This window comes from Glycine soja, chromosome 9 (genome assembly GCF_004193775.1).
Source record: "Glycine soja cultivar W05 chromosome 9, ASM419377v2, whole genome shotgun sequence".
Taxonomy (NCBI): Eukaryota; Viridiplantae; Streptophyta; class Magnoliopsida; order Fabales; family Fabaceae; genus Glycine; species Glycine soja.
Genome location: NC_041010.1, coordinates 724,948 through 738,649, shown reverse-complemented (window position 1 = coordinate 738,649; position 13,702 = coordinate 724,948). Strand labels below are relative to the sequence as shown.

The window sequence follows — 13,702 nt, the reverse complement described above, 5'->3', positions numbered from 1 at the left end:
ATATATCGAAAAAAAGAGAAGAATAAATAGGCATAAGATTTAAATATGTACTATATTAGAAATCTAGAAGATAAGTTCCATTTCGAATTTTATGTCACCATTATATACGTTTTAATGTACGTAAATAATTAAGTTAGAAGTAACGGAAATTACTATAAAATAAAGAAAGCTCAGAGAACCAAAAGCATGCAAACTTTCTTTTCCAATAACGATGACGATGAGGTGAGTAGAAAGTGAGATATTCAACATCTAAGTTTGTTTGTTTTTTTTCCCCTTTTTTATGTAAATTAGTAACTCTTTATATATTTATTTATTTTTCTCTAAAAACAAACTTGATAAGTTTTGACTGCGCTAAATCTTATGTAATACTCGTAGTAAAATGCCAATGTTGATGATTTCATTCTTTGTAACAACATTTAATACCGAACCCGGACGCTTTTTCTGACCAGGTTCATCAAACGAGTCCAATAATTGGCCTACATTCATAATTTCTAGTAAAAATAAAAAAAAATCCTCAACCGTTCCCTGTTCAACAAGTCAATCATAGTACACTGTGTTCAACTTTCAACATTCATGTATAAATAATGACGCCATTTCCCAATTGTCTTAACTCTTACTCTATTTTCTCTCACTCCTTTCATGTACACACCATAGCAACATTTCAACGTCACATGTAATAATTATACTTCACCACCCCACCATTGCTCTACTTTACCTATATATATTTATTTACATGTTCATTAAGAAATTAATTAAATTTTTGAAAGTGGTGTGGTGCATATTGCATAATAATACTCTTATAGATATGGCAAGGATTCCAGTGAGGTTTCAGAGAGTGGCAGCGGCGTTTGACGCTGACGTGGCACGCGTGAGGCTCTGCGAGAGCAGCGGGAGCGAGCACTCGCCGGAGAGTTTGACCGATTTGTCGGATCTCGTGAAGTCCTTTATGGAGAAGAACGAGACAACAACCACCGGGGAAAAAGAAGAAGAAGAAGAAGAAGGTGGTGGTGTTCATGAAGAAGAGTTAGAAAAAACTGAGTGGTCTGATTCGGAGAAGAGGGAAATGCTGCAGAGTTTCTTGTATGGGAAAGAAGATGAGACTGATGAGGATGAAAGGGACGCCAAAGAAAAAATTAGGAGAGAGGTTGAAGTTGCATTTGGACTTGTTGGGAACAATTACAAACGCAGGTTGATCTCTCTGTTAAGGGAGAAAGGTTTTGATGCTGGTTAGTATTGCAATTGCATGCTACTAATTGATTTGGTATACCATTCACACAAAGATTGCATACAGTTTCTTATTTGTTTTTAGCATCAGAATTGGAATTTTATTAAAAAACAATTATTAAGATCAAATTCTAATTTTTATTTGAGAACAGTACCAAACATACTTAATAACAACTTCTAAGTTTTGTCCCACCTTATTAACGTTTAGCTCTTGTTTCTTGTCTTGCTCCAAGCTAAATGAGCTTAATTTTGATTCAACTCACCATCACTTTAATTTGGTACATTTGAAAATGGTTGGCTAAGAAAAAGAATGATTCCCTTTCCTTTGGTTTATTCCCTTGGATCAATTGATTAATCTATTATATTATGTCTACATCTAGATCGTTCGAGAGGGGCAAGTTTTATTCATCATACCCATGTGCCCCAATCAGGATGAACAGTATTTTTATTTTTTATGTTCAATTATTTTTAAAATAGCATACATGTCAAGTTGCCAATCGATTAGCCGCATATACCAATAAGAATAAGAATGGTTATATATATTTATATTGTAGCAAAATAATACTATTGAAAAGATCAACAAGTTATGGGACTTTGTTTGATAAATTATACCCTCTCTGTACAGGTCTTTGCAAATCCAAGTGGGAGAAAAATGGAAGATTAACAGCTGGTGATTATGAGTACATTGATGTCAATTTTAAGGGAAAACGCTACATAGTTGAAATTTCCCTTGCTGGCGAGTTCGAAATAGCTCGTCCCACAGATCAATATTCTTCCTTGCTAGATGTGTTCCCATTGATATTTGTGGGTAAAGTGGAAGAGATGAAGCAGGTTGTGAGGCTGATGTGCACTGCTATCAAGGGCTCCATGAAAAGAATGAAACTGCACATACCACCATGGAGGAGAAATGTGTACATGCAAGCCAAGTGGTTCGGTGCTTACAAACGAACAACCAATGCAGTTGCAACTAAAAGGGTATCATTGCCTTTGTCTTCTGATGAGTCTTTGTTTCCTAAAAGGTCCATTGGATTTGAAGTGAGACCTGTGAAAGCACACAAGTGCAGGGATGTTTATGCCACTAATACTGGCTTCAGAACTGGTCATTTGACTGCTGTGTTTAATTCTGATAGCCTTGGTGCATAATTGAAGTCATATTTATTCTATTTGTATACAACTATACAAGTGCTTTTCTTGATGGTTGGAAGTTGATGAGTGGTGGTGTGAACTGTGAAGTGCCTTAGCCTCAAAAAGTGCTTAATTGAGAACAATTTCTCTGATGCACAGCTCTGGCATATTTTTGTCTTATAGGTAGATCATAGATGTGGTAACTGGTAAGCAGGGTTCATTGTTATGCTAGCATTTCTTTTATTTATTCGGGAAGATAATGTTAAAAGAAAAATCATTGTACAATAAGATAAAGAATCGATTTCTTGGCAAATGGAAAAGGATCTGAATATACAGCCTTCAAATCCAATGTTCAGCACACTAGTCCGAATGGCATTGACAGAGCAGCTCAAAGATAATTGCAAAGACATTTATTGGTCTGCCTCCAACTTCCTGTGCCTAGTGCCAGTGGTCCCCCAAAATGAATTGTATTGCGCCACGCAGTGGCACATCTTCAGGAATAAACTATAGCAAGTGGATAAATTATTCACCAAAAGCTAAGTTACAATATAATTTTTTTCAACTCTAGCACTTCCAGAAAACGATCGAGATAGTCTTGCTTGAAATAACTGTATAGTGAGTGGACCACTTCACTATCCTAGTCTCTAGCTAGATGCATACATCAATTTATTTTGTTCAAATTTGAAGTGGAAAAATATAAATTAAACTAATCCAAATCAGTTTAATTAGTTTATATGATCGTCAAATTCAAGAATGAACACCGGTAGAAGCAACACAATCACAAGTTTGCTTCATTCAAAAGTCGTTCTTTACTGTTCTCAGAGTCTAATATCATTAAATGCAACATTTCTTTTCCAGCAATTGCCAAAGATACCTTTGCTTCAAGACGAAAACCTTGCTACTCCAATTAAGACCGGAAAAAAAAAGTCTGATAATTCAAGATCCTTTAATTCTTCATGATAATAAGTTTACATCTCTACAACATCATCACATCTTAACACGGATCGGAGTAAAATTCTTTGATATCATTAGATCTGAGGTGTCTTCATCATTTTCTCTGATCAAACATCAACAAAAGCTCGAGCTCATTACAACAATGAAATTTGATAAATAATGGATATCCCTCAATAGAGATAGGTAAAGAGAGCATATGGATGGATCGATTATGTGAAAGAGAGGATTACAAAGATCTATTTGGAGCTTAAATTAAAATAGTGGTATTATCTTAAATTTAAGAAAATAAGTTCGACAACATTATAATATATGAATTAATTTAATACAAGGATGTTTGAGAATCTTAGTTTAAAATAAAGATACTGAGAAATAGAATTGCACAATATAAATTTTGGATAGAAAACTTAAAAAAATGAAGAAAATAAACTTTAAGAAAATTCGGAACTATTTGATACAAGAAAGAAATTAAAACACTCTCAATATAAAAATCTACCTAAGTCAATAGCATAAAATATAATGGATAAATTTATTTAAACTTTAAAAAAAAACATCTTTAAAATAAGTATTTTTTTAAGGAACAAATAGGATTTGTTTCTTAAAAAAAACAAAATAATTTATTTTAGATAAAAATAATTTAGACAAACACATAAAAAACTATAAAACTATTTATTTTATTTTGAAAAAAAAAATACTTACTTAGAAAATAAGCTAAAACAAACTAATTGAATATCACAATCACTACAATTGTAAATGTTAAGTAAATATACTGAAGATGCATAAGTAATATTATATTTAAAGCTTTGAGACAATTATTTAAGTTAAGAGATTCCTTCATATAATACTCTGGACGGACACTCATTGAATTGAATATCTCAGTTTTCTTGCAACCTTTTAAAATTTTCTATCGTGAATTTTTATTGGGCAACTTTATTAGTCAATGCCTTTATTTTAAATTAATATTCTCAAATATCTCTTATATGGATTCGAATATCATAATCTTATCAAAATTACTTTCTTATATTCAACATAATACCTTTGCCGATGCACAAACTTCAGGGATGAAGTTCAAAGTCCTCTTCACTGAATCAGTCAATGCAAGGTAAAAGGTAAAGGTATGCGGGTTCTTAAGACATGTAGAAAAAAAATGTGTTTTACATGTAAAATCACTGATGTACAAGCATGAATTAAATTATACAAGACTATTGTCTTAAATTTTGTCCATAGGCAGTTTATTTCTCTCCTTCAGAGATTCTAGGAACTATAGGCTAACCGCCATTTCAGTATCGTTCTTTTAGGGATTGTTTGTATTGAGTGCAACAAAGTTATCTTTACCGCACAGGCAAAAACTCAATTATTCATGCAATATTTCAATCAGGAAAAATTCGTTGTGAAAGAACAAAATTACATTTCTGATACAAATACAATCAGGCAATTAGTCATTTCATACTACAGAGCTCGAAGACCTGCTGTTTTAGAACACTTCTAAGAGACTTGGTGGGTATGAGGGATGATTTTTAGAAGAGGGGGACAAATTAAGTTAAATTTATATGTAATTCTCTTGTTTAAAAATAAATATCTACCCTTTCTTTTCCTTCCAATTTCCAAACCTCCTCTTTCTGTTTGATCAGTACCATCTTGGCAAGTATCTAAAAACATAATATTAGCCATGGAAAACAAAAATAAAAATGATAGCAAGTCACGAGAAATCTGCAAGCCCTTTTGAATCTGCAAACAACAAACTAAGATTATTTAGCAAGTCTAATTGAAGCAGGCTTAATACAAGAGTGAACAAAAGTGATTAAACTAATAAAACCATACATGAGGGAGAACGAAAATAAAATTAAACTAATATAGCCACGGCCTCAGAATTGCAGAATAATAACAGCAAGGCATGACAATGCCATTCAGTCCCGAAAGATGGTTATGGTAATTGTTATCATCATTGGCAGGTGGCTATACTGTAATTTGGAAAGACAAATGAAAAAAGTTGGACGCACACTAGCAATCAAGAAAGTTAAGCTTAGAACATTCAATATATTATTCACATACAGGAATTTCAATTTAGCAAAGGCAAAGAAGAAAAATAAGAAGAATGTGTGTGTATGTAGGCACCCATAGACGCAAGCTGCTGAAAAATCAAAGCAGATTGCCTGGAAAGTGACCATTGTAAGTGTTCAATGTAAGAGAAGGGTCTTCAAAAAAAGCGAAATCATAGGCTTATTTTCCTCTTCTCCCCTTCTCAGCACAAACCCAAAAGGGTCAAACAAAACAAAAAAGAAATGAACTTTAGGAGGAAGAGGGTGAATGTAAGAAGCTCGGTAAGCAGATTTGTTGACAGAAACCCAAAAAGGATATCACAACAACCGGCCAGTTAGCTTCTGTAATAGAATTGATGTAGCTACAGCCGCTATGGCACACTCAAGATCAAGGGTACAGCTTTTTCGCTCCAACCCTTCCCTTGGTACATGTAGCCTCACCAAAACAATATCCAAATCAAATAACCAACATTTTCAATTGGGATAATTATCAACACACAAACAAGAGTTTTCCCCCAAAAAAATTCAGGACTTCTTCAATCACAAAATCAAAAGTCATTTTCACAACACCAAATACTTATATCATAATCTAATAATAAACAGCCTCAGAATTGCAGAATAATAACAGCAAGGCAAAAGAAGCCATTCAGTCCCGAAAGATGGTATTTGGTGACTGATATCATCATCAGCTGCATTTTGATTTCAGAATGACACGAAGGCAAAGTGATCATCAAGGAATGACCTTTGAATTAGCTACAGCTATGGCACATTCAAGATCAAGGATACTGGATTTTAGTTCACACCCTTCCCTTTGTACATGCCTACATGTAGCCTCGCCATATCAACATCAAAATCAAAAAAGGGTGAAAGATAATTTGGATGATTACCGAAGCACAAATTTTGGTTGCGAGCTCGACGCCGTAAGCCTAACCCTAGAAGACAATTTATGGGTGAACACAGGGGGCTGATGACTGTATTTATTGTCAGTCACTGTGCTCTCTACTCTGAGGAAGGATCATGGCCGTTCAATATGATGAGTACGAAAGGAGAAGAATAAATAAATAAATATTAATTAAATTAATATATTAACTTAAATATATTTTTCCTCCGTATAATTTACCTTAAATTTTTAAGTTATTAATTACATATTAAAATAAAATAAATATTTTAATACTAATTTATTAATATCTCAATTTCTATCTCTTTTATTTTCAAACTTTTTTTTTATCCTTTTTTCTTCTCTAGTGTCTTCTTTCAATTTCCAAGTTTCATCATTTATCGTCTTTCTCACATCCTTTGTCTCCTTTCAAGCAATTGTGATGACAATAACAATGATAATGAAAGTGTTTGTAACGATAATGATGATAATGATAGTCAAAGTCAAAACATTGTTAGTGATAAAAGTGACAATAATAGTTGTGGCAAAAGCGACAATAATAATGGTAATGTTGACACTTATGGTGGTGACAATAAAAATAGTAGCAATGGTGATGGCCACAATAACAATGTAGTAATAATGGTGGTAACAATAACAATGATGATAAGTATTTTTTTTCACAATAGAAAATTTAAAAAGCTTGATTGTGTTAACAGTATAAAATTAAGCTTTAACACCAAGGTGTCAAATTAAACTTTAACATCAAATCTTATCCATCCATTTTAATTTAATGTAATGACTTTTATTAACTCATTAAAAACCCATGTCCCCTTCTTTGATCCCTCACATGACTCTCTCCCTCCCTATTCTTTTATCAATTACCTCTTCTAACATGATATTTTCTTTAGTAATAGTGATGGAAGATATTTTCATATTGTTTACCTTAAAAGAATGTGATTTAAAGGTAAGGTGAAACTTGTGAATAACTCATTTTGTTTTGGCAAAACAATTTTCTTGCCTTTATCTCATGGAATTATGTCTTCCAATCACCGAGCCCTAAAAACCTCCTTCAATCACTTTTTGCCTTTTACTTTTTCCTTGTCTGACCAGATATATCTTAATATCCTTGTGTGAAGTCGTGCTTATGAATGACAACGCACATTGAATTGGTGATGTGTCAAATTTTGACGGTTCAGAGCAGTGGAGTTGGGGGATTTATAGTGGATGAAAGGAGTAATGGGAAAGAGTTATATGAAAAATCCGAAGAAAGGGGGACAAGGTTCAATGGTTATGAAGACAAAATCCCATGAAAAAGGCAGGACAATGGTTTTTCCAAAACAAAATGGGTGATGCATGAGTTTTGCCTTGCCTTAAAATCACATCCTTCTAAGGCAAACAATAGAATAATATCCTCCATCATTGTTACCAAAAAATTGTCACAAAAATTGAGGTAATTGAGAGGATAATTATGAGAGAGAAGGCCATGTGAGGCATCAAATAAAGGGAGCACATGAGTTTTTAATGAGTTAATAAAATACATTAGCTTGAATTAAACTTTGACAACAAGGTGTCAAATTAATTTTTGATATCAAATCTTATTCATCCAATTTAATTTAATCTAATGGCTTTTATTGACTCATTAAAGCCTTATGTGCCCCTCTCTTTTATCCCACATGACCATTTTCCCTCCTAATTCTCTTCTTAATTACCTTCTTTAACATGACAATTTTTAGTAATAGTGATTGAGGATATTGTTGCATTATTTACATTAAAAGGGATGTGATCTTAAGACAAGGCAAAACTCCTTAATCACCCCTTTTGTTTTGGCAAAATAATTGTCATGCCTTTATCTCATGGAATTATGTTCCTTCAATAATTTTTTACCTTTTACCTTTTTCCATTACCTCTTCCAACTAGTTGTATCTTTAACTCCAAAAATTAAATTCCACAACGTGATCATAATTATAAACAAAATATAAATCCACACAAGAGAAATACAAGAGTTGTAAAGCAAAATAATAATAACAAGTAGCAAATAGAATCTCACAACTTAATCAATTCAATTGTAGCAAATAGTCAAATACAACATAACAAGTAGTAATCCCATATTTATTAAAAGATTATTAGAACATACTTGACTATTACCAAAAGACTAAACTGAAAAGGCAAGACAAAAATAAAATATTAAGAATAATAACTACAACAAAAAATCAACAAAAAGTACAAGGATGAGTAAAGTTTCATCACATATAGAAAGCAATTAAGTGTGCTTAGTGTAAGACCAAATTAATTGTTAATATCATGGTTGCATGCCAAAATTTGTCTTAGTCATGTGAATTCAAACACATCTTAAAAAAACTAATAATCAAATAGTTAAATATTAACATAAAAGAGGAAAATTATAATATAAAATCATAATTGATAGGAAAATTAAACAAATCAAATAGAAATAACATAGAGAAATTCAAGAAAGGACCCATACACCTTGAGAAAATATTTGTGCAAACAATATGAGGACCAATTTTTTTACGAGCAACCATAGTCTTTATTATTATAGTTTTGACTTGGTTTAGATTGGTTCTGGAGACATCATTTGCAAATCAAACCAAACCAATAGGTTAGACAAAAAAAAATGATTCAAACAAATCTAAAAAAAGTTTTGATTTCCAATTTTCTGGGTCATTTTTTTATTGGATTGGATCTAAACACCCTAAGCTACAATGATCAAAATCAAGAGAAAAGCAACAAAAATGATGGCTAACCCTAAATCAAAATATAAAAAAACCTAAATAGGTAAACATATACATGATTAAATCTGAAGACACACACACACACATCCACATACAAGACGTTCACCATCTGGTATAATTTGTATTCAATGGCATCTCATTCATCAAAGTAATGGATCAAAGATAAGTTGTCTCCAACAAGTCAACCTTTTAGGTTTTGCTTGTTCCAAGTAAAATCAAATAGGAGAAACAAGATTGAATCTTAAGGTCGTGACAAACATTGAGTGAAATATAAGATAATAACATTAACCGATGGAAAGTGGAATCTAAAGAAAACAAATGAGAGAGCATAGTAATGGGAACAAAAGCAAGCATTTCTTAAGGTGATTTTGGAATCGACAAAGATATGAGAAACAAAAGGAGTTAAGAATAAGGTATTTGAAGAATGTAAACCTAATTGACTAAATGATAATTTATTAAGACAAACGATATTAAATTGGGCTTTTTAATAACCAAACTTGCTATTTACACCCCCTAATTTTGCTAAGTAAATCCCATATCCCCTTTTAACATCTTAATTACCCGTTATATCCTTTTTCCTTAAAAGATTACATTTATTTGAACCTCTTTTCCTTTCAGAAAATGTCTTTCTAGAATAACATATACTGATTCCAAGAAGACATTAGATTAAAAATTAAAAAACAAAATGAATTTAAACTGAATTCAATGTTAAATACATTTTTTAAAACTTGTTTGGTATAGTAAATTTGGAGAAAAGAAAAAGAAAGAGCAAAAGTTGAAGTATAATTGTTCATAAATCAATCCAATCCAATCCAAATAAAAAAAAATCGATCAAAAAAACCAAAATCCGAATGGATCAAAATTTGAAAAGACCAAAATTTTTTGTTGGATTGAATCAAATTTATTTTGAAATTCAATCCAAACCCAAGTTATATATACATATACAATTTTATAAATAATTTCATGCTACTATTCGTGTTTACATTTTTATTTTTTATATATTTATAAAATTATCACATAATTTATACTTACTTGTGAAAAATCTATTTGATTAAAGATAATTTTTAGTTACTATTTGATTAAAAGTACATAAGTATAATTATTAAATTATGTAAATTTACTTTTAATAGTATATATTTGAAGAGTTATACTAATATTAGTTGTTTATTGACTTATAAAAAAGTATTTAATATCTTAAATTATTTTTTACTGTGTTTATTATATATGTTATTATTTATTTAAAGATAAATAAAAATAAGACTAAAATAAAAAAAAAATCAATCCAATACCAATCATTTTGAATTGGATGGATTAGATTGAATTTAAAATTTTAATCAAAACTGATTGTATTATTAATTAAAAAAATGGAAGTGATGGGATAAGACTCTAACATCCTAAGTTGGAGGTAATTCAGATGGAAAGTTTTGAACTCTGCATGAGATCTACTCCTTGAGCGTCTTTCCACTTATAATAAAATTGTTAAATCGTGAACCTCGTGTGGAATATCGGCTACAGTGAGATCCCTTATAAAATGGAAAAATATCTGCCCATGACCTACCCAATAAGAACAGAGAGTTGGAATCTGGTGAAAGTCAGCCACTGTTCACACCAACGGACATTATTCGACGGTGACGATGGAACCGGCGTCGTCCTCGTCCTCATCGGAGCACCACCGAAGCTACTGGCGGTGGAGCAAGTGCGACTTCTTCCCCGAGAAGTCATTCGAGAACGGGAAATCCTACCGCGCAGCCCTGGCCGCCACGTGTCCGCGCCTCAAGGACCGGCTCCTGAACCGGTCGAGCGACGCGCACGAGCTCCTGGTGCTCCCACGCACCAGCGAGCACCGCATGAATCGCTGCCTCACGTGGTGGGATCTGACCTGGCTGGCCTTCGGGTCCGTGGTGGGTTCCGGCATCTTCGTGGTCACCGGGCAGGAGGCCCGCCTCCACGCCGGCCCTGCCATCGTCCTATCCTACGCCGCCTCCGGCTTCTCGGCCCTCCTCTCCGCCCTCTGCTACACCGAGTTCGCCGTCGACATCCCCGTCGCCGGCGGCTCCTTCTCCTTCCTCCGCATCGAGCTCGGTGACTTCCTCGCCTTCGTGGCGGCCGGCAACATTCTCCTCGAAGCCCTCGTCGGTGCTGCCGGCCTCGGGCGCTCCTGGTCCTCGTACTTCGCCAGCATGGTCAAATCCGACCCCGACTTCTTCCGAATCCACGTCCCCTCCTTCAAACCCGGGTTCGACATGCTCGATCCTCTCGCCGTCGCTGTTCTCCTCATCGCCAATGGCATCGCCGTCAGCGGCACTCGCAGAACCTCCCTCTTAACCTGGCTCACTTCCGTCATCACCGTCTTCATCATCGCCTTCATCATCGTAGTCGGCTTCGTCCACGGAAAAGCCTCCAACTTGACGCCGTTTCTCCCTTACGGCGTCGACGGCGTCTTCAACGCCGCCGCAGTAGTGTATTGGTCCTACTCCGGTTTCGACATGGTTGCCACCATGGCGGAAGAAACAAAGAACCCTTCGAGGGATATCCCTATTGGCTTAGTTGGATCATTGTCGATGATTACTGTTATTTACTGCTTGATGGCATTATCCCTTGTGACTATGGTTAATTACACCCAGATTGACGTTGATGCAGCTTATTCTGTAGCTTTTGTTCAAATTGGAATGAGTTGGGCTAAGTACCTTGTGAGCCTTTGTGCCTTGAAGGGAATGACTACTAGCTTGCTTGTTGGGTCAATGGGGCAAGCTAGGTACACTACTCAGATTGCAAGGTCGCACATGATCCCACCCTTTTTCGCATTGGTTCACCCGAAAACCGGAACCCCTGTGAATGCCACTCTCTTGACCACTATTAGTAGCTCTGTCATCGCTCTTTTCTCAAGCTTGGATGTTTTGTCTAGTGTTTTTTCTATCAGCACCCTTTTCATTTTCATGCTCATGGCCGTTGCGTTGCTTGTGAGGAGATATTATGTGAGGGAGAGTACTGCCAAGAGTGACTTGGTCAGAGTTCTTGTGTGCTTGTTTGTTATTATTGGTTCTTCTGTTGTTGGTGCTGCACTTTGGCACTCAGGGAAGCTGGGTTGGATCGGTTACACTGTTGCTGCTTGTGTTTGGTTTTTGGGCACTTTGGGAATGAGTTTTCTTCCTAAGCAGAGGGCTCCTAAGGTGTGGGGGGTTCCCTTGGTTCCGTGGCTGCCCTCATTGTCCGTTGCCACGAACCTCTTTCTCATGGGATCCTTGAGTTCTGAGGCTTATTGGAGGTTCTTAATTTGCACTGCTGTTATGTTTGTGTACTATTTTTTTGTGGCTGTACATGCAACTTATGATGTGGACCATCAAGATAACGGTCTAGAAGGAAAGAATGATGAAGGAGTGGGAGATAATAATACCAATCAAGGGGTGATATAGAGAGTTTCCAAGAACAATTCCTTGTTACTGCTAGCTGCTTAATAATGTTGCTATTGCATAATTGTATAGATGCATCATTTAAGATTTCATGGTTTTGTGAGGCTCTGGGCATAATGTTCTCTGCTCAGCATTGAATTGAAATTAGCCTGTCGGTGACAATGCTGGTTGTATTGGGTTCTCTTTTGTGTGGACATTAGTGTGTGATTTGATACCATAATGTTGTCATATGTTTGAACCCGTGCAACACACGGGATTTAAGTTATTTTTAGATTTTTACATAGGTGAAGAATTTTATATTCTTATAATAAAAATATGTTAGATAATGTGTATAAGATGCAAACTTCCTTTGAGGATGTTAAAATGATGTTTTAGTTTCAGTTTCAGGTAAATCTTTTAGACGGTTCAAATATTTTAATTGAAATTTTTTTATTTTCAAAATTTTGTGGTTGGATAAAGAAATCAAATTTTTCATTTTCAAAATTTTAAATTAGGTTCCACATTCTATTTCAAATTTTGCTTCTCCGTCATAGTCTCTGAGTCCAATGTCACTCACAAAGTCATCAACCATCGCGATGTCATTCAACTCTCCCTAAGCATCACCTTTCGCGCGGTGGAGCACAACTACTTCACTATAAAGAAACTCTTAATCAAACACGACCTAATGAAACGCGAGACAATCGTGTTCTACGATTGCCTCGAAACCATTGACGAAACCCTCGATAAGCTTAGAGAAGTACATCACAACATTGAACTCTATCCTAACATGAAAACTCTATACACTGACGATCTCAAAACTCTCATCAACGCTGCCATAACAAACCAAGTCACGTGCCTCGACGGTTTCTCTCATGATGACGTAGACAAGCACGTGAGAGAGACAAATCTAAGAGAGAAAGTGAGGTTGTGAGTGCGAGTAAGTGCAAGGGGTTGCGAGTGTGAAAGCAAGAGTGCGAATGTGAGGTTGCGAGCAAGAGGTTTCGGTGCGGTGCGAGTGTCTATAGAAGAAGAAAATTTCAATTTTTCACGTTTTAGAAGAAAATTAAAATTTTATATTTTTAGTTGTTTAAAATTCTGTTTTAAAATTTCAAAAATTTAAATTTCACATGAAAAATTTAAACAATACATTTTAGATTAAAAAAATTCAAATTCTCTAATAAGTTACTTTCTTTAGTTAAAATTTTCTATCCAAATGCACTTTTAGGTATCAAAGAGTGTTTGTCAGTGCCTGATGAATAAGAGTATAAAAAAATAAGTGCAATAATCAGCCAATAAGGATTATCTGCCTGCAACAATTAGTGAATAATGAGTATAGGGTGTATCCAA

At 34.7% G+C, this 13,702-nt stretch overlaps 2 protein-coding genes, 1 long non-coding RNA gene and 3 other non-coding genes across 7 annotated transcripts; 2 read left to right on the top strand and 4 right to left on the bottom strand.

Annotated features, from left to right (window-relative positions):
* The first annotated feature begins 628 nt into the window (after positions 1-628).
* Positions 629-2,580, top strand: LOC114367540. The gene is made up of 2 exons (XM_028324739.1): positions 629-1,226; positions 1,850-2,580. Exons 1-2 carry the CDS (start codon positions 734-736, stop codon positions 2,365-2,367), a joined length of 1,011 nt encoding a protein of 336 aa, XP_028180540.1. The 5' UTR covers positions 629-733; the 3' UTR covers positions 2,368-2,580.
* Positions 2,581-4,645: 2,065 nt separating this feature from the next.
* LOC114367432 lies at positions 4,646-6,308 on the bottom strand. Of its 2 annotated transcripts, none has more exons than XR_003657196.1 (2): positions 6,227-6,308; positions 4,646-5,028 (listed from the first exon to the last, which is right to left on the bottom strand). It is a non-coding gene; the product is annotated as an uncharacterized LOC114367432 (long non-coding RNA). The 2 variants fall into 2 exon arrangements; XR_003657197.1 differs by having other exon boundaries at positions 6,082-6,297.
* Positions 5,161-5,252, bottom strand: LOC114369052. The gene has a single exon (XR_003657513.1). It is a non-coding gene; the product is annotated as a small nucleolar RNA SNORD96 family (small nucleolar RNA).
* On the bottom strand, positions 5,606-5,710 carry LOC114369036. Its single transcript, XR_003657498.1, has one exon. It is a non-coding gene; the product is annotated as a small nucleolar RNA snoR109 (small nucleolar RNA).
* On the bottom strand, positions 5,940-6,031 carry LOC114369048. The gene has a single exon (XR_003657510.1). It is a non-coding gene; the product is annotated as a small nucleolar RNA SNORD96 family (small nucleolar RNA).
* Positions 6,309-10,438: 4,130 nt separating the features above from the next.
* Positions 10,439-12,762, top strand: LOC114367915 (cationic amino acid transporter 8, vacuolar). The gene has a single exon (XM_028325172.1). It carries the CDS (start codon positions 10,601-10,603, stop codon positions 12,377-12,379), a length of 1,779 nt encoding a protein of 592 aa, XP_028180973.1. The 5' UTR covers positions 10,439-10,600; the 3' UTR covers positions 12,380-12,762.
* The last annotated feature ends 940 nt before the right edge of the window (positions 12,763-13,702 follow it).

Coding starts and splice junctions, on each gene's coding strand:
- LOC114367915 (XM_028325172.1), top strand. CDS start 10,601: ATGGAACCGGCGTCGTCCTCGTCCTCATCGGAGCACCACCGAAGCTAC.
- LOC114367540 (XM_028324739.1), top strand. CDS start 734: ATGTTCATTAAGAAATTAATTAAATTTTTGAAAGTGGTGTGGTGCATA. Junction 1,227..1,849: donor GGAGAAAGGTTTTGATGCTG/GTTAGTATTGCA, acceptor CTCTCTGTACAG/GTCTTTGCAAATCCAAGTGG.